The sequence below is a fragment of the Lepidochelys kempii genome, chromosome 2, assembly GCF_965140265.1.
Source record: "Lepidochelys kempii isolate rLepKem1 chromosome 2, rLepKem1.hap2, whole genome shotgun sequence".
Lineage (NCBI taxonomy): Eukaryota > Metazoa > Chordata > Testudines > Cheloniidae > Lepidochelys > Lepidochelys kempii.
The window spans coordinates 234,236,046-234,257,570 of NC_133257.1; the positions used below are offsets into that span (position 1 = coordinate 234,236,046).

Genomic DNA, 21,525 nt, shown 5'->3' on the forward strand with positions numbered 1-21,525 from the left:
CACAGCTGGCAAAGGAAATAAAGTAACTATTGTTTTGAAACCATGCATTTTTTCTTTATTAATTAAAAAAAGAAGTGAGATAACTGACAAGTTATCAGTTGGGGTGGGGTGCAGGAGAAGGGAAAGACAAGGCCACATTGCTTATTGTAGCCATTCTACAAATCAAAACCATTTGAATGACATCCTTTTGTTGCTTGGGCCATCCTGTGGAGTGGAGTTTCTGGGTGCCCGGAGCCTCCCCCTGTGTTCTTGGGCATCTGGGTGAGGAGGATATGGAACGTGGGGAGGAGGGCAGGCAGTTATACAACAGATGCAGTAGGGGTCTGTGCTCTTGTTGGCTTTCCTGCAGCTCCAACAGATGCTTCATCATGTCCGTTTGCTCCCCCATTAGCCTCAGCATCGCCTCCTGCCTCTTCTCTTTGCACTCACTTAATGCTTTCCTGGCCTCTGCCACTGAATGCCTCCATGCATTAAGCTGTGCCCTATCAGTGCGGGAGTACTGCGTGAGCTCAGAAAACATGTCATGGCAAGTGCGTTTTTTTCGCCTTCTAATCTGCAATAACCTCAGGGATGGAGATGATAGGGGGAGCATAGAAACATCTGCACCTGGGGGGAGATAAAAAGGGAGAGTAAAATTTAAGAGGATACATTTCTGAGAACAGACTCTTTCACAGTGAATCATGCAATTCACAGCACACAGCACATGTGCTTTAGGTACAAGGTCGCATTTTGCCTTTTATATCGAGCGCCTGCCAGGGTGGTGACACATCACACACTGCTGGGCAACAGAATTCAGTTTCCAGGCAGCCATGGTAAGCCTTTTGGTACGCGGGGTTGGCTTCTTCCGCCTTCATAACATGTGGGAATGGTTTCAAACTGCAGCGCCATTCTTTCCCATAGCAAGCAATGCCAGTTGGGTTTCACCACAGGGGCTGCGGTTTTCGGGTGGATGTGCAGCACACACCTCCCCCTACCCCACCGCATGGCTATTCTCTGGGATGATCCCTTCACCTCTCCCCCCGCCACGTGGCTATTGTCTGGGATGATCCCTTTTAGCCAAGTGCAAACAACCCAGCATGAACGGGGTCCTTTTACTGTTCCCTTACAAAAATTCCCCTATTTCAACCAGGTGACCATGAATGATATCACTCTCCTGACACAGAAAGATAAAGACCGAATGTTGCTTGAATGTGACCAAAACCCAGGACCATTCGCTGCCATGCTTTGTGCTGCAATAATTCCAGACTACTTGCTACTGGCTTGGCATGGTAAAGTGTCCTAGCATGGAGGACGAAATAAGACAACCCTCCCCAGAAACCTTCTGCAAAGGCTTTCAGAGTACCTCCAGGAGAGCTTCATGGAGATGTCCCTGGAGGATTCCTGCTTCATCCCCAGACACATTAACAGACTTTTCCAGTAGCTGTACCTGGCCATGAATGCATCCCAATTCTTCAGGGAAAATCAAACATTAAACACTATTGCTTTTAAACCCTGTTCTGTCATTACAAATGTGCATTCACCAGAGATCCTCCGGCTTCAGGGTCGGGGATCCCACCTTGGGAGGGTATTGGCTCCAGGGTGGTGAAAAGGTCCTGGCTGCCGGGGAGAACAGATTCACCACTTGCCTGCTGCGCATTCTTCTCCTCCTCCTCTTCCTCATCTGCAAAATCCTCCTCCCTGTTGTGTGAGATTCCCCCCTTGCAGGTGTCTGCAGACAGTGGTGGGGTAGTGGTAGGGTCCCCGCCTAGTATGCCATGCGGCTGATCATAGAAGGCTTTTACTGTGTACCTGGGTAGTGCATTGGTGTTCAAAGTGCTGTCCAGAGCGGTCACGTTGGAGCACTCTGGGATAGCTCCCGGAAGCCAATACCGAATTGCGTCGAATTGCGTCTGCACTACCCCAAATTTGTCCCAGCAAGGTCGATTTTTAGCACTACTCCCCTTGCCGGGGAGGAGTACAGAAGTCGATTTGAAGAGCCCTTTAGGTCGACGGAACGGGGTTGGTTGTGTAGACGCATTCATTTTAAAATCGACGTAATGTGGCTAAATTCGACCTAACCCCATAGTGTAGACCAGGGCTTAGAAAGGTGTTCTTAAATGATTCTTCCTCACAGCTCCAGGTCGAATCGCAACTTCAAAGTACTGTCTATATAGCTATTTTTAGAGCACTAGTGCGAGCCCTGCTAGCCCAAATTTGTTGACCCAGGTGTGAGGCTTGCTCCCGCTCACTCCAAAATGCTGTTCAGACATATCCGAAGAGATAACAGAAGAAACAGGCTATTGAGAAATCCAGGCAAAAAGTCCTTGAGTCTAGATTGTAAGCTGTTTGGGTCGTGGACTGTCTTTTTGTTCTGTATTTCTACAGCACCCAGCATAATGGGGTCCTGGTCCATGAGTAGGGCTCCCAGGTCCTGTGGTAATACAAATAATTAAATAATGAACTAATTTGTTAGATAACACCCTTGTCCTAACAGATAAAGAACTGATTACAGATTTGGTTTCATTTTAATCAAATAAAAATTAATGGTAATTTAGGTACAAGTGATCATCGCTTGATCCGCCCCACCCAACTCTATAGGCTTTGGAGCCTGAGCTCCAGCCCAAGCCACAACTTCAAAGCTCTATCTACAGAACTATTTTTAGAGCACAAGTGTGAGCCTTGCTAGCCTGAGTCTGTCAAGCCGGGATAGGAGGCTTGCTCTCACGTACTCCAAAATACTGTGTAGACATATCCTTTCTTTTGCACCATCAGGATGCCAATAGTACGAATCAGATTTTCATCTGATCCACACAAAGCATTGTGTTTCTTCCCTCCATGCATCTTGGAAAACCTGTTCTCATTATGGAAGTGTAGCCTATGGTTTTATTGTTAAGTTTGGTTTAAGTTTTGAACTAATAGCAAACCTTTTCATTATGTATGCAGAATACAGCGGTATCTTGTCCAAATTTATAGCACTTACTCTTTGAGTACAGAAGGAATTGCTGAGAATTTTCAAGTAAATCTGTCTTTTTATTTTTTTTTACATTTAGGAGAGCTACCTGAGAGATTGGTATGGATTTTTGACAAGATCCATTCACCGGATTCTTGTTATGGTTAAAAGGAGAGTAGCACATCCAGATTTCTGTTATTAATATGTTGACAGCAAGTTACCGAAGCTAATAAAAAACTGTAAACTTTTCTCAAAAAATAAAGGAGTACTTGTGGCACTTTAGAGACTAACAAATTTATCTGAGCATAAGCTTCGTGAGCTACAGCTCACTTCATTGGATGCACGAAAACTTATGCTCAAATAAATTTGTTAGTCTCTAAGGTGCCACAAGTACTCCTTTTCTTTTTGCGAATACAGACTAACACGGCTGCTACTCTGAAACCTGTAAACTTTTCTGTTGCAGTAGCAATGTAGATAAGATCCTGTAATAGGGAGTTGACAGTTTTGAAAGAATATGTACTGCAGTAAAGATCTAAAAATAAGAAAGCACAAGGAAAATTCAGATTGCCATCTGCATATTTCCTGTGTTAACAGCATTGCCAACTTTTGTTTAACAAACAGATCATCCCAATGTAAAATTACTAAGAAAAAATAGTAAATTGGGCATATGCCTGAAGTCATTTGATCAAACAGCATATACAAACTTATAAGAAAAAGAATTCAAGTCTTACAGTGATTTCTACTACTGTGTACTACTGCAAGAACCAGTAACATTGATATTAACAATAAGAAAAAAGGAGAATGCACATTAGGACAGGAGAAATTAGAAATCCATCCACAGTTTAGCTGGGGGTGGGGATCCCAGGGAACAAGGGGAATAAACCTGAAGCTATAGAAAGAATAACCATCCAAACGTATTTGAAGGAAGTAAGATATAGTCCTATCAATCCTCTTTTTTTTTGTCTAGGACACTTAGGGAAGTAGACACATTTTTCCCAAAAGGCGCTATGGTGAGTTGGCAGCCCAGAAAATGTACACATTTTCAACATGAGCAACTCAGAGCTTTGCTGGGAATCACAGCATTTCCGTCCCATCCAATCCAACTTCTCTTTTGAGGGCTTGGATCAGGAAAAATCAGGATTTTAGAACCTTTATAGGTAAAGTCAGCTGCTGCTTTCAGGATTTTTTTTCTCCCAGATGTTAGACAGGGAAATGATAATGATGGCATTCCCTATATTGTCCTTATTTTATGGTTAGCGCATAGGTCCTTTTGTTAGACATGGCTTCCTAGAAGATTAGATAGTTCTTTTACAACTTGGGCTTCAGGCTCAAAGTTATTTAGGAATCCTACAAGTCAATATTCTGAGTGTTCACCTGTTTTTCTAGTATTTCCAACCTTCTTTCCATTGCAGACTTATGATTAACAACAAATTTTTCAAGTCTGGATGATTCTTCTGCTGCTTTTACCCTCTTAGTGCCTGATTCTGATCTCATTTATGCTAGTATCAATCAGGAGCAATGCCATTGACATCCACAGGGTTACATTAGTGTAAAATTGGTGTAAGAGAGAGCACAATCAGGTGCTCTCAATCTGCACATGGATCAACCATGTTCACCTGTTCCATGGTTCAGTGGTTATCACTTTTTCTGTGTGCTACACCCTAAGATGTCTCAGTATCAGGGATTCCCTGGGTGGCATAAAGCCAGCACAGCAGCCCTCTTCCATTCCCTCTCAGTTCCCCCACCCCTGGGGCAGATGATGATTGAGTTGGCTCACAATGTAGTTTTGAGCTGCTACATTTTAAAGTATGTCTCCGCTGCAATGGCCTCCCAAGGGTCCCTTCACCTGCCAGAGATTTCTGGAGCTCAGCCTGTTTTGACCATGTTTCCCACCTGCCCCCAACATACAATGAGCACTGAGAGGGGATGGAAGAGGGCTGCTGTGTTGGCTTAATGCCATCCAGGGAAGTCTACCAGAAAAAATATATCAGTTATCGCTTTATGCACTATAGTCCACATTTTACAGAGCTAGAGTGTTAAGGACTTGATTTTTCAGAGGTGCTGAGCATCTGCAGATCTTCTTGACTGGAAATGGAGTTGCAGATGTTCAGCATCTTTAAAAATCAGGCCATAAGTCTTTTGCTCTAGGCCTCAGAAGGAATCCATGTCTGAGCTGTCATGAGAACTCAGGAGTGTCTGGCTCTTTGTCATCTGTTCATGCTGTGCCTTCCTCAACTCCACCCAATGAATGAAATGTATTACTGGTATCAGAGTATTTTTCAGGTTAGGTGCATTTATATACTGTAATTCAGAGTTGTACAAACAATCACTGTTGTGTTTTCTAACATTTTATTCACGTACTTTTTGAGCTAAAATATTGATTTGGTTTGTAAATACCTTAAGTTTAAAAAATATATATTTGGCTTTAAAGTAATAGAGATTTTCCCCCACCCCAATTTAACTAGTGCTGTTGCTGAAGCTGAAGGAATCGAGCCATTAATAAACGTCCTGAGTGCTAAGAGAGATGGGACTGTTGCTAATGCAGCTACAGTACTAACAAATATGGCCACGCAAGAGCCATTACGTTTCAGCATCCAGAGTCGTGGTGTTATGAATGCAATTGTAGAACCACTACAGTCTACCAACAGCCTGGTACAAAGCAAAGCAGCACTCACTGTGGCTGCCCTTGGTTGTGACGCTGATGCAAGAACTGAGGTAAGTCTTACGTTACCTTGTATCTGCTCTGTGGATATTTATTATATTTACTTTTTTAAAATAAAACTGATGTTTGTGTTTTGCTGACTCTGGGACCAATACAATTTAATATGTGTGTCTGAAAAAAATCCTTTATTTTATATAGAGTAAATCAACTTGTGTCTCCTTAATAGATAAATTCTCATTCAGATACAATCATAGAATCATAGAATATCAGGGTTGGAAGGGACCCCAGGAGGTCATCTAGTCCAACCCCCTGCTCAAAAGCAGGACCAATCCCCAATTAAATCATCCCAGTCAGGGCTTTGTCAAGCCTGACCTTAAAAACTTCTAAGGCAGGAGATTCCACCACCTCCCTAGGCAACGCATTCCACTGTTTCACCACCCTCCTAGTGAAAAAGTTTTTCCTAATATCCAACCTAAACCTCCCCCACTGCAACTTGAGACCATTACTCCTTGTCCTGTCCTCTTCTACCACTGAGAATAGTCTAGAACCATCCTCTCTGGAACCACCTCTCAGGTAGTTGAAAGCAGCTATCAAATCCCCCCTCATTCTTCTCTTCTGCAGACTAAACAATCCCAGTTCCCTCAGCCTCTCCTCATAAGTCATGTGTTCCAGACCCCTAATCATTTTTGTTGCCCTTCGCTGGACTCTTTCCAATTTATCCACATCCTTCTTGTAGTGTGGGGCCCAAAACTGGACACAGTACTCCAGATGAGGCCTCACCAATGTTGAATAGAGGGGGACGATCACGTCCCTCGATCTGCTCGCTATGCCCCTACTTATACATCCCAAAATGCCATTGGCCTTCTTGGCAACAAGGGCACACTGCTGACTCATATCCAGCTTCTCGTCCACTGTAACCCGTAGGTCCTTTTCCACAGAACTGCTGCCTAGCCATTCGGTCCCTAGTCTGTAGCTGTGCATTGGGTTCTTCCGTCCTAAGTGCAGGACCCTGCACTTATCCTTATTGAACCTCATCAGATTTCTTTTGGCCCAATCCTCCAATTTGTCTAGGTCCCTCTGTATCCTATCCCTGCCCTCCAGCGTATCTACCACTCCTCCTAGTTTAGTATCATCCGCAAATTTGCTGAGAGTGCAATCCACACCATCCTCCAGATCATTTATGAAGATATTGAACAAAACCGGCCCCAGGACCGACCCCTGGGGCACTCCACTTGACACCGGCTGCCAACTAGACATGGAGCCATTGATCACTACCCGTTGAGCCCAACAATCTAGCCAACTTTCTACCCACCTTATAGTGCATTCATCCAGCCCGTACTTCTTTAACTTGCTGACAACAATACTGTGGGAGACCGTGTCAAAAGCTTTGCTAAAGTCAAGAAACAATACATCCACTTAGTTAAATAATAGTTAGATAAACTTAGTTCAGTTTGGCATGAGCACTCGGAAAAACTGAAATATAGAGGACCCTCTGTAATCTTCATTTCATTGCTGTAGATATATATAAACGGAATGGGCCAAGTTCATCTCTGGTGAAGCTCCAATTATTTCAGTGAGCTTTCACGCCCTATGAAACTTCAGAAACATTTAAAATTAATTTATCCCCGCAAAAGGACCTTTTTGAAGCTCAGAAGCTTCCCTTATTGTTCTTTTACTATCCGCCTTCAGGCCCTTGTGGCACAGTGATTAACCCTCTATTAGGAGAGTTGGACATGACTCTTGTAAACATAATTCATGGAGAAGATCATTAATCCTTTGGTCAATGGAACCCAGTAAGTGAACCTGTGTCTACTTATTTATCAATGGCTGTGTTTTGACTCTTCTTGCACATACACACCCCATAAATAGAAAACCTTCTCAAGGGTCAAGACAGCTGGTCAGGTCAGGAAATATGGGGCATGGGCTTATCCATTTATCCGTATCTACATACTGAGAACATATTTACCCCTGAAAATTGGAATGACAGATATTTCCATGAGTATTTGGAAAAAGTACTGGAGCACCCCAGGAGAAAGGGTGTTAATGAGACTATGGCATACGTACAAGGCAACACAAATTCATATATATTGTGATGTAAATTAGTTGCCAGGATGCATCAGAACTCTGAGAATGTTTTACAACTCTCCATGGCAACCTTGGGATGTACATTCTGTACAATTTTTAGAATGTAATCTAATAGTTGACAAAGACACCGCCAATAGAATGGGTATGTGTATTTTTCCAGCCCACCCTTAAGCTTCTTTTTCTATTTGGAGTGTGCAATAGATGCAGAAAGCTTGTATGTGGACATTCTGCCAGTCCGTTCCATCCACCTGCATAGCTTCTCTTCAGGACTTGAGAGTTTCAGAGGGGTTTGCACAGACCTTCCTCAGTGGGTTGAATGTAACTCTACATGAGTAATGTTTTTATATTTGTTTTTAGTTAAGAAATGCAGGTGGACTTGAACCACTCGTTAAACTGCTACATTCTAAGAATGATGAAGTCAGAAGAAATGCCTGTTGGGCTGTTATGGTTTGTGCAAGCGATGAACTAACAGCAGTTGAACTTTGCAAGCTAGGGTGAGTAGAAGTAGTATCAGGGCTTAGCGGGCATGGTTTGGATGAAGATGCTAACAAAGCTGTTGTTTGTATATTTTTGATTTTATACCAAAGTTAATTGTGCATTTCTTAAAATTAAATTAGTTTCACGATGTGACATTTATTTCAGAAGGAAAGTTATAGATTCTACATGTCAACTATACTAGAAGAAAATAGCTTGAAATGGGGCCTGCCTGCCTGAATTTACGGAAGCATTCTCAGTATTGTTACTATGATGGAACTTAACAAAACTATGTTTAACGTTAAAGGTGAACTTATAGCAACAAAATTTAGGGGCCACCATGTAAAGGCCATATACAATTGAGATTAACACTATGGGCCAAATTTAGCCTAGATGTGAGGAAGTGCAATCCCATTGGGGTCAACAGGATTTTTATATATTGAGATGTGTACAAAAAAAGTGCCTATCCAGGGTTCTGAGTGCCTTTGTCATACATAAAATACAATCAAGCAAATACCAACAAAATAAATGTAACAGTCTCCCCAGACCTAGGAAGGGAAAAATACCCACCCCAACTACAAACCAAATGATGAAAACCAAACCCTAAAACTCCACCCAGAAACCAACAGGCAGCCATTGCCTCTCACATGGAACACTACTGTAATGTGCTTCTGATGAGAAACTCCACCTAACCAATGAGATACAACATTCTGCGTGAGCTGCAGTTCCAGGTTGATTTAAGGTGTAACCCCACATAGAGTGTACCAGGGTAAATTTAATCTCAAAGGGACAATGGTACAGATCACAGCAATAAGGTTGCATTTAAATGGCTTCAATTGCCTGATGGACATAGATGAAAAATACTGTTCTGATCACTTCAGGTATATATTCTTCTAATAGCAGCTGCAGTAATCCCAGACTTCAAATTCTGGCAATGAATGAAGGGCAGATATTGTTTTTGTTATATCTTCCTACTACATGTCCCGTATTACCAGCAGAATTGCTTCTGTCTTACTTGGACTGAGCATCAGCCAGTTAGCCCTCATCTTTGTCCCATTCTCAGCCAAATGCGTGGTAAGGAAGTTGATAGTACTGACTGGGTCAGATGAAATAGACATATAAGGCCTTATCCAAAGCCCATTGAAGTCAATGAAAATACTTCCATTGACCAAATAGGCTTTGGATCAGGCACATTAAACTGAGTGTCATCAGTATACAATACTGTAGGCAAACCTCCTTAAATCTCCTAATATATCCACATTGAAGAGGAAAGTGGGGCAAGAATTCCCCATCAGAAAATCAATGGGGCAGAAAAACAATTTCCCACAGTTAACACCTTGAACCTCCCTGATACGTGGGAATGAAGCTACTGAAGAGCAGCTGTGTTTACTCCTGCTAGGTGAGTGAACAACAGGCGAGGGAACAACAACTCATGGTCAACAATATTGAAAGTCTGTGCACAGATTGGTAAAGGCCAGGGCAATATGAAGTGTCTAATTACTCAGAGAGCTGTCTTTCTGTGACCTTCATGATAATTTTTACAAAAAATGGAAGATTACTGGACAGTAGTTGGACAGCTTGTCAGCTCAAGTGCCATTAACAAGTAATGGTTGACAACAGCTTTCCATATAAAAGCCAGCAACCTGCCTTTCCTAAGGGAGGCATTGATCATCTCAATCAACAATGTATCCAGTTCTTCCCTGGTGTTCAGCAGGCAGGAAGGACATAGGTCTGAAGCACAGGTTGTGGCTTGAAGAATTCCCAGTACTTCTAGTACCTCAGTGAGCATCACAGGCCTAAATTTAACCTGAGACGTTTGTACCTACTAGATATCATCCTGCACCCAGAAAGCAGGCAGTTCAGTCTGAATATGTTTGATTTTTCTCTGCAAAGACACTTGCAATTTCTTCAGTGGTTGTCACTTGTACCAGACACTGTGCAAAACCAGCCTGGATTGGTCAGGTAGTATGCTGCTTAGGTCAAATCTGCTGATAAAACATAGCAGACTCTGTGGTAGAAACAGAGAAACTCCTCTTTCACACACCATAAAATTTCAAAAATCCTTTATTGCACAATTGGTGAGATTCAGCACAAGGCTTTCCCCATCAGCACGCTGACCATTTTCCATCTCATTTTAGTGGTCACAAGTCATCTGTAAAGAATGGATTTGCACAGATTACAGATGTAAGCAGAGACAGGGTGGGCTCCACCCTGACATCTGGTGGTGAGGTGTGGCAAGTTGTGGAAAAGAACTTCAGGGGCTGATCTCATTTGCATAGGCACAACCACCCCGCCTAGAATGAGGCCATAACTGCCCAAATCGTCACTTTGGCTGCTGTGGGATCCCCAGTGTCTCTGTTATTGGGGCGGGAAGAATAAATTGTTAGTACCCTGATTATGGGAACTGTGCTTGGAACTGTACTTGGCCTTTTTGTTATGATGGAGGACTCACCATCAACTGAGTAGCACTCACTAGGCAAGGGACATGGGTTCCAAAACTCTGTGAATTGAGAGAGACTTGAGACAGGTATTAGTGCCTGGTGGTGTAGGCCCCTTTTGTGAGGGCCTGAAGCACCAATTGCACCTCTGTCTCTCTCCACTGTGGAATGTCAGAGCTAATTTTGGGTCTATTAAGAGTTTTGTTACAGGTATTGTGCTGAATTCACTTCAGCCTTATAGTGCACCAGCACTAAGGCTCCCACTACTATGAGCTGAAATCACTGAGAGCTGAAATCACTGAGCACTGTGTCAAGTAGGGGGGGAGCCGGAAGTTCTAGTGTGCAGTGGAGCCGGTCGTGAGACAGCAGTGTGTTCGTGAGACGGCGAGCTGAGCGGAGCCGGTCGTGAGACAGCAGTGTGTTCGTGAGACGGCGAGCTGAGCGGAGCCGGTCGTGAGACAGCGGTGTGTTCGTGAGACGGCGAGCTGAGCGGAGCCGGTCGTGAGACAGCGGTGTGTTCGTGAGACGGCGAGCTGTCTGGAGCCGGTCGTGAGACAGCGGTGTGTTCGTGAGACGGCGAGCTGAGCGGAGCCGGTCGTGAGACGGTGAGCTGTGCAGAGCGGAGCCGGTCGTGGTGGAGCGGAGCAGAGCCCTGTGGGGCAGTCAGCTTCAGGACACGTAAGGTGCCCCTTACCTCTTTCCCCCACACCCAGGCACATTTTAGCCAGATTGGGGAGTAACACTCTGCAGGTGAACTTTTGAACTCCGGGGCTGGACTTTTTTTGGACTTTGGGCGATTTGTGGATTGCTGGACTCAAGAGACGTTTGGGTTCTGGGACTCAAGAGCCTGAGGGAAAGGATGTGGCCCAAATTTTCTGGGGTGGGTCAGTGTTCATGGTTTGGTTAATGAACACTAGTTGTGGTGTTTCCCCAATTTAATGCTGATGTTGTTTGCCTCATGTTATTAAAGATTCTCTACTACACCAAGACTCTGTGCTTGCGAGAGGGGAAGTATTGCCTCCTTGAGGCGCCCAGGGGGTGTGTAAGATTTTCCCAGGTCACTGGGTGGGGGCTCGAGCCAGTTTTGCATTTGCTTTAATGAGAGGGAACCCCTGTGTATTGAACCCGGCCCTTGCTGCTATCAACTTGGCCTGGCAGAAGGGTTACACACAAAGGCTGAATTTTGCTTCCAGGTACTGAGGCCTGGTCTACACTACGAGTTTATGTTGGATTTAGCAGCGTTAAATCTGAATTAACCCTGCACCCGTCGACACAACGAAGCCATTTTTCGTCATAAAGGGCTCTTAAAACCGATTTCTGTAGCGCTGGGGATTAGCGCTGAAATTGACATCGCCGTTTCGAATTAGGGTTAGTGTGGATGCAATTCAAAGGTATTGGCTTCCGAGAGCTCTCCCACAGTGTACCATTGTGACCGCTCTGGACAGCACTCTGAACTTGGATGCACTGGCCAGGTGTATAGGAAAAGCCCCGGGAACTTTTGAATCTCATTTCCTGTTTGGCCATGCGAGCTCATCAGCACAGGTGACCATGCAGTCCCAGAATCAAAAAAGAGCTCCAGCATGGACCGAACGGGAGGTACTGGATCTGATCGCTGTATGGGGAGAGGAATCCGTGCTATCAGAACTATGTTCCAAAAGATGAAATGCCAAAACATTTCAAAAAATCTCAGAGGCCATGAGGGACAGAGGCTACATCAGAGATGCAACACAGTGCCGTGTGAAACTTAAGGAGCTCAGACAAGCATACCAGAAAACCAAAGAATCAAAAGGATGTTCCGGGACAGAGCCCCAGACATACCGCTTCTATGCTGAGCTGCATACAATGCTAGGGGGGGGCGCCACCACTACCCCACCCCTGTCCGTGGACTCTGATGATGGGGTACTCTCCGCCATGGGTGAGGATTTTGCAGATGAGGAGGAGGAAGACGAGCTTGGGCAGAGCACACAGCACACCGTTCTCCCCGACAGCCAGGATCTTTTTATCACCCTGACTGAAATACCCTCCCAACCCAACAAAGCCAGAGAAGGGACCTCTGGTGAGTGTACCTTTTTAAATATAATACATGTTATAAAAGCAAGCGTTTTTTAATGATTAAGTAGCCCTGAGATCTTGGGATGCATTCGTGGCCAGTACTGCTACTGGAAAAGTCTGTTAACGTGTCTGGGGATGGAGCGGAAATCCTCCAGGGACATCTCCGTGAAGCTCTCCTGGAGGTACTCTAAAAGCCTTTGCAGAAGGTTTCTGGGGAGAGCAGCCTTATTCCGTCCTCCATGGTAGGACACTTTACCACGCCATGCTAGTAGCAAGTAATCTGGTATCACTGCATGACAAAGCCTGGCAGCGTCTGGTCTCGGTGTTTTCTGGCATTCAAGCAACATCCTTTCTTTATCTCTATGTGTTATCCTCAGGAGAGTGATATCGTTCATGGTAACCTGGTTGAAATAGGGGAATTTGATTAAGGGGACATTCAGAGGTGCCCGTTCCTACTGGGCTGTTTGCCTGTGGCTGAAAAGAAATCCTCCCTGCAGTTAGCCATGCGGTGGGTGGGCCATTGGCGCTGAGCTGTTCGCGTTTGGCTAGCAGGGATCTTCCCTGATACCAGCCAGGCGGTGGGGGGAGAGGAAAAGCGATCATCCCAGAGAATTGGATGGGGGTGGGGGGTTAGTTTGGTTTCTGCTGCTGCACGTTAACAGGAAAACTGCAGCACTACATGGTGAACTCAACGGGCTTTCCTTGTATGGGAAAGGAGGGGGCTGCTGTTATGAAGGTTATAGAAGCCGAAAGACTATGGCTTACCATGGCCGCCTGCAAGCCGAATTCTGTTGCCCAGTCCTGTGTGTGTGATCTCTAGCACCAGAGCCGCAGGCACTCAGTATAAGATGCAAAATGCAACCTTGTACCAAAATCACATGTGCTTTGTAACGTGAATAGTGTTGTTCACCGTGAAAGAGTATAGCCATTGTTCTGTAAAATGTATCTTTTTAAATACTTCACTCCCTTTTTTTTCTCCAGCAGCTGCAAATGTTTCAAGCCTCCCTCCTCTGTCCCAAAGGCTATCTCAGATAAGGCAGCCAAAAAAACGCACGCGCAATGAAATGTTCTCTGAGCACATGCCATCGTCCGGCACTGACAGAGCTGTGTGGAGGGACACAATAGCAGAGTACAGGACGGTGACCGATGAACGTGAGGAGAGGTGGCGGCAGGAAGATCAGAGGAGGCATGAGGAAATGCTGGGGCTACTGCGGGATCAAACGGACATGCTTCAGCGTCTGGTGGAGGTTCATGAACAGAAGCAGGATCACAGACTGCTGCTGCAGCCCCTGCTTAACCACCCTCCGTCCTCCCCAAGTTCCATAGCCTCCTCACCCAGATGCCCAAGAACGCAGGGGTGGGAGGCTCCAGGCACCCAACCACTCCACCCCAGTGGACAGCCCAAGCAACAGAAAGCTGGCATTCAACAAGTTTTAAAGTGGCCTTTTCCTTCCCTCCTACCCTCCTCCCACACCTCACCTGGGCTACCTTGTGAGTTATCTCCCTATTTTTATAATCAATTAATAAAGAATACATGTTTTTTAAATGATAGTGACTTTACTTCCTTTGCAAGCAAACTGTGATCGAAGGCGGGAGGGTGGGTGGCTTACAGGGAATTAGAGTCAACCAAGGGGGTGGGTTTTCATCAAGGAGAAACAAACAGAAGTGTCACACAGTACCCTGGCCAGTCATGAAACTGGTATTCAAAGCTTCTCTGATGTGCACCGCTTCCTGCTGTGCTCTTCTAACTGCCCTGGTGTCTGGCTGCGTGTATTCAGCAGCCAGGCGATTTACATCAACCTCCCACCCCACCATAAACGTCCCCCCTTACTCTCACAGAGATTGTGGAGCACACAACAAGCAGCAATAACAATGGGAATATTGGTTTCGCTGAGCGATTCAGTAAACTGCGCCAGTGACCCTTTAAACGTCCAAATGCACACGCTTCCACCATTCTGCACTTGCTCAGCCTATAGTTGAACAGCTCCTGACTACTGTCCAGGCTGCCTGTGTACGGCTTCATGAGCCAGGGCATTAAGGGGTAGGCTGGGTCCCCAAGGATAACTATAGGCATTTCAACATCCCCAACAGTTATTTTCTGGTCAGGGAAGTAAATCCCTTCCTGCAGCCATTTAAACAGACCAGAGTTCCTGAAGACGCGAGCGTCATGAACCTTTCCCGGCCATCCCACGTTGATATTGGTGAAAAGTCCCTTATGATCCACCAGTGCTTGCAGCACCATTGAAAATTACCCCTTGCGGTTTATGTACTGGCTGCCTTGGTGCTCCGGTGCCAAGATAGGGATATGGGTTCCGTCTATAGCCCCACCACAGTTAGGGAATCCCATTGCAGCAAAGCCATGTATGACCTGTATATTTCCCAGAGTCACTACCTTTGATAGCAGCAGCTCAATGATTGTGTTGGCTACTTGCATCACAGCAACCCCCAGAGTAGATTTGCCCACTCCAAACTGATTACCGACTGACTGGTAGCTGTCTGGCGTTGCAAGCTTCCACAGGGCTATTGCCACTCGCTTGTGAGCTGTAAGGGCGGCTCTCATCTTGGTATTCTTGCGCTTCAGGGCAGGGGAAAGCAAGTCACAAAGTTCCATGAAAGTGACCTTAGGCATGTGAAAGCTTCGGAGCCACTGGGAATCATCCCAGACTTGCAACACTATGTGGTCCCACCACTCTGTGCTTGTTTCCCGGGCCCAGAATTGGCGTTCCACAGCATGAGCCTGCCCCATTAACACCATGATCTCCAAATTGCGGGGGAATGCGGTTTTAGAGAAAAGTGTGTTCAAGTCCTCATCACTGCGCTGCCGTTGCCTCCTTGCCTGGTTTTTCAGGTGCTGGTTCTGCATACACTGCATGATAATGCGCGAGGTGTTTACAATGGTCATGACTCCTGCGGTGAGCTGAACGGGCTCCATGCTTGCTGTGCTCTGGCATCTACTCCTGCTCGGGCAATCATGAGAAAAGGGCGCGAAACGATTGTTTGCCGTTGCTCTGGCGGAGGGAGGGGCGACTGACAACATGGCTTACAGGGTTGGCTTACAGGGAATTAAAATCAACAAAGGGGATGGCTGTGTGAGAAACAGAATGGCCCCCTCAAGGATAGAACTCAAAACCTCAAGGATAGAACTCAAAACTGGATTTAGCAGGCTGTTGATTTCACAGAGGGAGGGAGGACAAAATGAACACAAAACAAATCTGTTCTATTTCTTGTTTTGATCCACTTTGTCTATCTTTATACATCTTGCTGGCAGCAGACTGTGCAGTATGATCACTAGCTATCGTCATCTCCTGGGTGCTCGGCAGAAGACGGTGCAGTATTACTGCTGGCCATTGTCTTCTGCTGGCAGCAGATTAAAAGTGCACTGCTGGTAGGACTGAATCGCCATGAGATGAAACTTAAAAGGGAAGTGACCTGGGTGAGTCACTCCCATGTTCGCCCAGGCGCCCCGACCTCATCGAGGTCGGTTAAAAGAGCACCCTGGACTACGTCGACAATGGCTACCAGTCATACTGCACTGTCTGCTGCCAAAAGGCAATAAACTGCTGCTGTGTAGCAATGCAGTACCGCGTCTGCCAGCACCCAGGAGATATATGGTGCCCAGGAGATATATGGTGACGGTTAGCTGTGCAGGCTCCATGCTTGCCGTGGTATGGAGTCTGCACAGGTAACTCAAGAAAAAAGGCGCAAAACGATTGTCTGCCCTTGCTTTCACGAGGCAGGGAGGGAAGGGGGGCCTGACGAAATGTACCCAGAACCACCCGCGACAATGTTTTAGCCCCATCAGGCACTGGGATTTCTACCCAGAATTCAAATGGGCGGCGGAGACTGCGGGAACTGTGGGGTAGCGACCCACAGTGCAACACTCCGGAAGTCGACGGTTGCCTCAGTACTGTGGACACACTCCGCCGACTACATGCACTCGGAGCATTTGTGTGGGGACACGCACAATCGACTGTATAAAAATGCTTTCTACAAAACCAACTTCTATAAATTCGACCTAATTTCTTAGTGTAGACAAGGACTAAGTCAACATAGTTGTGCTGAAACATCACAAAAATTAATGCCGTGCAAGATAATTACTCTTTTCTTCCTCTACATGGACTCTACAATCTCTATACATCAGCACCTGAGTTAGCTGTGTTAGCCTGCGAGGCTTATGGAAGAACCGTAACTCTTCTGTGGAATTGTACATTTGGTTATTTTGTACTATAAAATATACATAATACATAGTTAACTCACCAGGTTCTTATATGAGGTCAGATTATTCTTCTGTTTTCTCTACTTTTACACTCCCCTTATCTTCAAGATCTCTGACACAGTCAACATCTTTCTGACTGAGAACTAACTAGAACACCCCTTCATCTTAATGCTCATACTTAACTGGCTAGAGGAATGGCTTTTGCTTCTGAGTAATATGAAGGATCTTTTTTCCTACAGAGACAGAATGCTGCACCCCATTCACAGCCTCCTGCTGGCCCAAGGGACGGGAGGCTAGGATTGAAAATAAACGTGTCTCCGGAATAGCAGTGCAGAGTACTATCTCTGCACTTTGTAGTAATTAATTAATTAGTACTTAATGATGGATTAGTCACATTAATTGAATAATTTTTTCTATTTTGTTGAACAGTGCTTTAGACATCCTGGAAGAAATTAACTTGTCAACAGGGCGCAAAAATAACTTCAGTGAAGGAGCTCTGGACAAGCTACTTGATAACAACCTTTCCCAAAAATACAGCCAGATGGGGTACTTATCATCCAGTAACATAATTACTGATGGGTTCTATGATTATGGTCAGGTAAATTACTTTAAGTATTATTTAAAAGTCTATGCAGGGCCTGACTTTTCACTCCTTCAGACAAAGTATTGGGTTTATGGCCCCATTATGCCACCACAATACAAAAGAGTCATAGCAGGGACCAGGATCTGGTCCCTTGAATCACCTTGCTCCCTTCTCCTGTCCTATGCTGTGCCAGCTTGGTGCACTTTGTCACTCTTTTGATCAGCTTCCCTGGCAAATGAATCCACATCTTTTCTCCTGCTGTCCCCATATCTGGAATCTTCCCACTGACCATAAGTGTTTTGCAACCACGGTCTCCTTTTTCAGATTCCTCCTGAGATACTTGGCTCCTCTCCTGCTCTTTATCTCTACAATCTGTATAATAAAATGTCCTTCTCTCTGAAGCCTAGTGTCTGCTGAGTCAGTGTGAAGCAATGGAAACAGCAACAAGCACGGTTAAGAGCTCTTCTTGTTCAAAATATCACCAGGTTCTGTCATCCCTGTGATTCATGGTCTGCTACTATACAGTTTTGACGTTCACAGCCATTTTTACTTTACTAATTATACCTGTGAAATATTCAGCCACAGTAAGGCATGTATCTATGCCATGCCAAGAGTCCTCGACCATTGAGATATCAGAGGTAACTCAACCAGTCACCTCCCTTACTCTACAGTTAATTTGCATGGAACAATTCACTGATTGTGGGGGAAACTGCACAAATAGTGTATTACTTGACCCAACTGCCATATCCAAACACAGGCTTTTAGCTACTAGTATAATATATTAATCTGCCATCTAAATAACTATGTTGTTTTTTCACAAGAGGAACAAACATGATGTGAATATAACAGAGACCAAAATGTGCTTCGTTACAGCCCTCTTTCCCATAAAATGGCCTTTCTAGAATGGCCACTCCATACTTTGTCATCTGTTGCTCTCTTAATTGTGGGTGGAATCCTCAAAAATATCCAAGTATGTTACGAGCACAAGTCCTATTGAAAGTCAGTGGGGTTTGTGCTCCTAAATCACTTGGGTGCTTTTAAAAATCCCACCCTGGATTGTATGAACCTGTCTTTATTCTGAACTCGTTTTGGATTATATACTAGTAGTAACAACAATTTCAAATGAAATTATTTGTAAAGCAGCTTTTCAATGGCAGGTAAGTGAAGAAGCAATTGATTTTTATGTATTTTATTTTTAAAAGTGTTTGTAATTTTAAGTTCTCAGCTACATTCTGTTAAAGATTCGGAATCTTAAATGATTCTTTTTAACCTTACTTTTTCAAAATAAGCTTTTTTATTCACCTTTAATAGAATAAAATTTCTTTTCTGTTATTCTAATTTTCCTGTAGGTAAAGCCTGGAGTGAAACTTTTGTCTTTGGAGGAACTGAATTTACAAGAACTTAATGATCATCGTGCTATAATTTTAGTTAATGCTAAACTACCAGATGCGTGAGTCAGATTTGCTTTGGAAAGATTACATTTCATTAAAATAACTTGCCTTTTCCCCCTCTGCATTCTCATAGCCCAATAGTACTGCAACTTTGACCTTCTATTGTGAGTGAGATCTTTCTAGGTTAACCTTAACATTGTGATTCCTTTTTCAGGAGCCAAAGGTTTTACATTTTATAAACTCCGAGTTTTGATATATTTTTCTTTAAACGGCACAGAACTGTTCAGTTGAGTTGGTTACATTTAGAAAAGTGAGCCAGGAAAAATTTTCAATTTAGCTCCAACTCTCGATGGAGGGGCTCCCAAGGATTTAGGAGAGCATGCCATCTGCATTGATTACCGGGCTCTCAAAGCTTAGTACCTGTCTCAGAATTGCAATGAGTCCCATGAATTTGCTGAACTTCTTCCCCAACCAAATTCATGAGATTTAAAGCAGTATATTCCCAAAAACAAGAAACAGCCAAGCTTCATACTCTTTAGTGGCTTTCTACATTTGTGGTGCAGTACTATCAAGAACTGATGTCTACCTCTTTCCTACTTAAATTTAAGACCACCTAACAAACCCTGTTACCTTTGAACGCAGGAAATTGGTACTCTGGAAATCATTTAATCTATACAGTCTCCCAGATTAGAGAAGGCGCTGTAAATATTTTGTAAATCCCAAACCCTCCTTTCTGCTGTCATCAAGTTGATCTCTGTTATCATGTTTCCCTTTTTAACTTGTACATGATATAAAGATCTCTGAGATCACCTGTTACAACCTAAACCTCAGTGCTCTTTGCAGGTCCCTAATTCTTTCAAATATTCTTTATTTGCCATTCTTGTCACAACCCCGTGCCCTGGTAGCATCCTGAAGGCAATATACTGTCCAGTTTTCTTTATGTGGGTCACAGGATTTTTCACTATTTAGTAATTAATCAAGATCACTAATTACAGGTTGAACCTCTCTAGTCTGGCACCCTCGGGACCTGACCGGTGCCGAACCAGAGAATTTGCCGAACCACAGGAGGTCAATATTGTAGCAAGTGGGTCTCTTCTTATTTTTATCTCGCCAAGGCAAATAAACAGAACAGCGATTTTAACACCGCCTAGCCAAGGCTTTCTGGCTTGCTTCATAACAAAGTGTTATGTTGTTAGTGTTGTTACACAATTTTACTGTATTGACATAAGGAAATAAGTAGATAAAGCATAAAAAGCATAAAATAAAATCATGCTGGACCACAGATGTCGCTGGACTAGAGAGGTTCAACCTGTAATATTTTATTTCTCATAAAATATACTTGCTGTGCTTTGAAGGTGGCACAACTCTCTTGGCCTGTTCTAACAGAATAAAAATATCTTGTATCATTTCAGTTCCTTCAGTGCAGAGGACAAATCACAAGATCGATATGATGGAAGAACCACATCTTCTTCTTCTTCTATTAGAAAAAGTAGTAAAGAAAGAGCAAGGTATGACCTTTGGTTTAATTAACAGTCATTGCACTGTGATTGAGCAAACAGTCACAGTTTCAGGGTAACTGCACCTGTATCCCTCCATCCGTGACAGTGCCCAGTCAGGTCTCAGGTTTTCACCCATCGCCTATCCCACTCGCCTCTGACTGGGTGTTTTAAGTTTGCACTGCACTCTGCCTTACACTGTGATATCCCCAGCAAGCCAGTCCACCGAATGGCCAGCAGCACTTGTGCTTTGATTTTTCTCTGAGGGCTGTGAACTGTGTATTTTTAGCAGTTACAAGTTACCACAAAACTCTTTCTAGGAAAGCACATTTATTCTTAAGGTAAAAGCCTTACAGAGAAAATGTAATGAAAACAATAAACAGATTAAAACCCTCTAAATGTGCAAGGAATCACCCATCAGTCTTATAGGGCCCTAGTAAGCCAAAGTCTTTTCAATGGTTCTGCAAGGGTTGGGGCCTGCTGTCCATTTGCTGGATCAGAAAGAAGACTCTGAATCAGTTTAAACCCAGCTTTTTTATATCAAAAGCCCTTTGTCTGTTGATCTCTGGAAATCCCAGTTTGAACCAGTAGATGCAAGCCTCTCCAGGGGATGGTACCTCTCTGGAGGTGTTTACAACCTGAGTGATTCACCTGAATTACCTCACCCCCCACACACTGTTCTTTGTTCCTGGAGGCAACCCTCCCCACCCCACAGAGTTGCATACAATCCCTGGCCCACACTGACACACAAACCATTCATAAACCTAATACAATCTGCTTCCCCAAAGATACAGCATGTGGTTGCAATATCCATCACACAAGCATCTAAATTCAGACAAGGCTTACATACTGACTGACTTTTAAACAAAACTATTTTTAATGGAATGGAAACAATCTCTAAATATATAGGAATGTTTTAAGACACTTTGTCTATTAAAAAATATAATTTCAATTGAAATGGGTGAGGGACAGTTTCCTAAGAGAATAAAAATGATTAAATGTAATTTTAAGTTTTTGTTTCCAATTTCTTTTTCACCTCATAATTACAGAAATATCTACCTATCTGTCTGTCTAGCTGAGAGACAAGGTAAGTGAGATAATGTCTTTTATTGGGCCAACTTCTGTTTGTGAGAGAGGCACTTTCAGATTAATCAGAGCTCTTCTTCACGTCTTGCATATACCTGAAAAAGAGCTTGGTG

General features: G+C 44.1%; 1 protein-coding gene across 7 annotated transcripts in view; it reads left to right on the forward strand.

Annotated features, from left to right (window-relative positions):
- The window catches only part of ARMC3 (armadillo repeat containing 3), a 113,153-nt gene that overhangs the window by 69,833 nt on the left and 21,795 nt on the right, over positions 1 to 21,525 (forward strand). For all 7 annotated transcript variants that reach the window (XM_073334229.1, XM_073334231.1, XM_073334230.1 and 4 more), the window contains 5 exons: positions 5,395 to 5,644; positions 8,034 to 8,170; positions 17,286 to 17,454; positions 18,789 to 18,889; positions 20,243 to 20,338. In XM_073334229.1, coding sequence (XP_073190330.1) covers positions 5,395 to 5,644; positions 8,034 to 8,170; positions 17,286 to 17,454; positions 18,789 to 18,889; positions 20,243 to 20,338 — 753 coding nt within the window. The remainder of the gene's footprint in view (positions 1 to 5,394; positions 5,645 to 8,033; positions 8,171 to 17,285; positions 17,455 to 18,788; positions 18,890 to 20,242; positions 20,339 to 21,525) is intronic.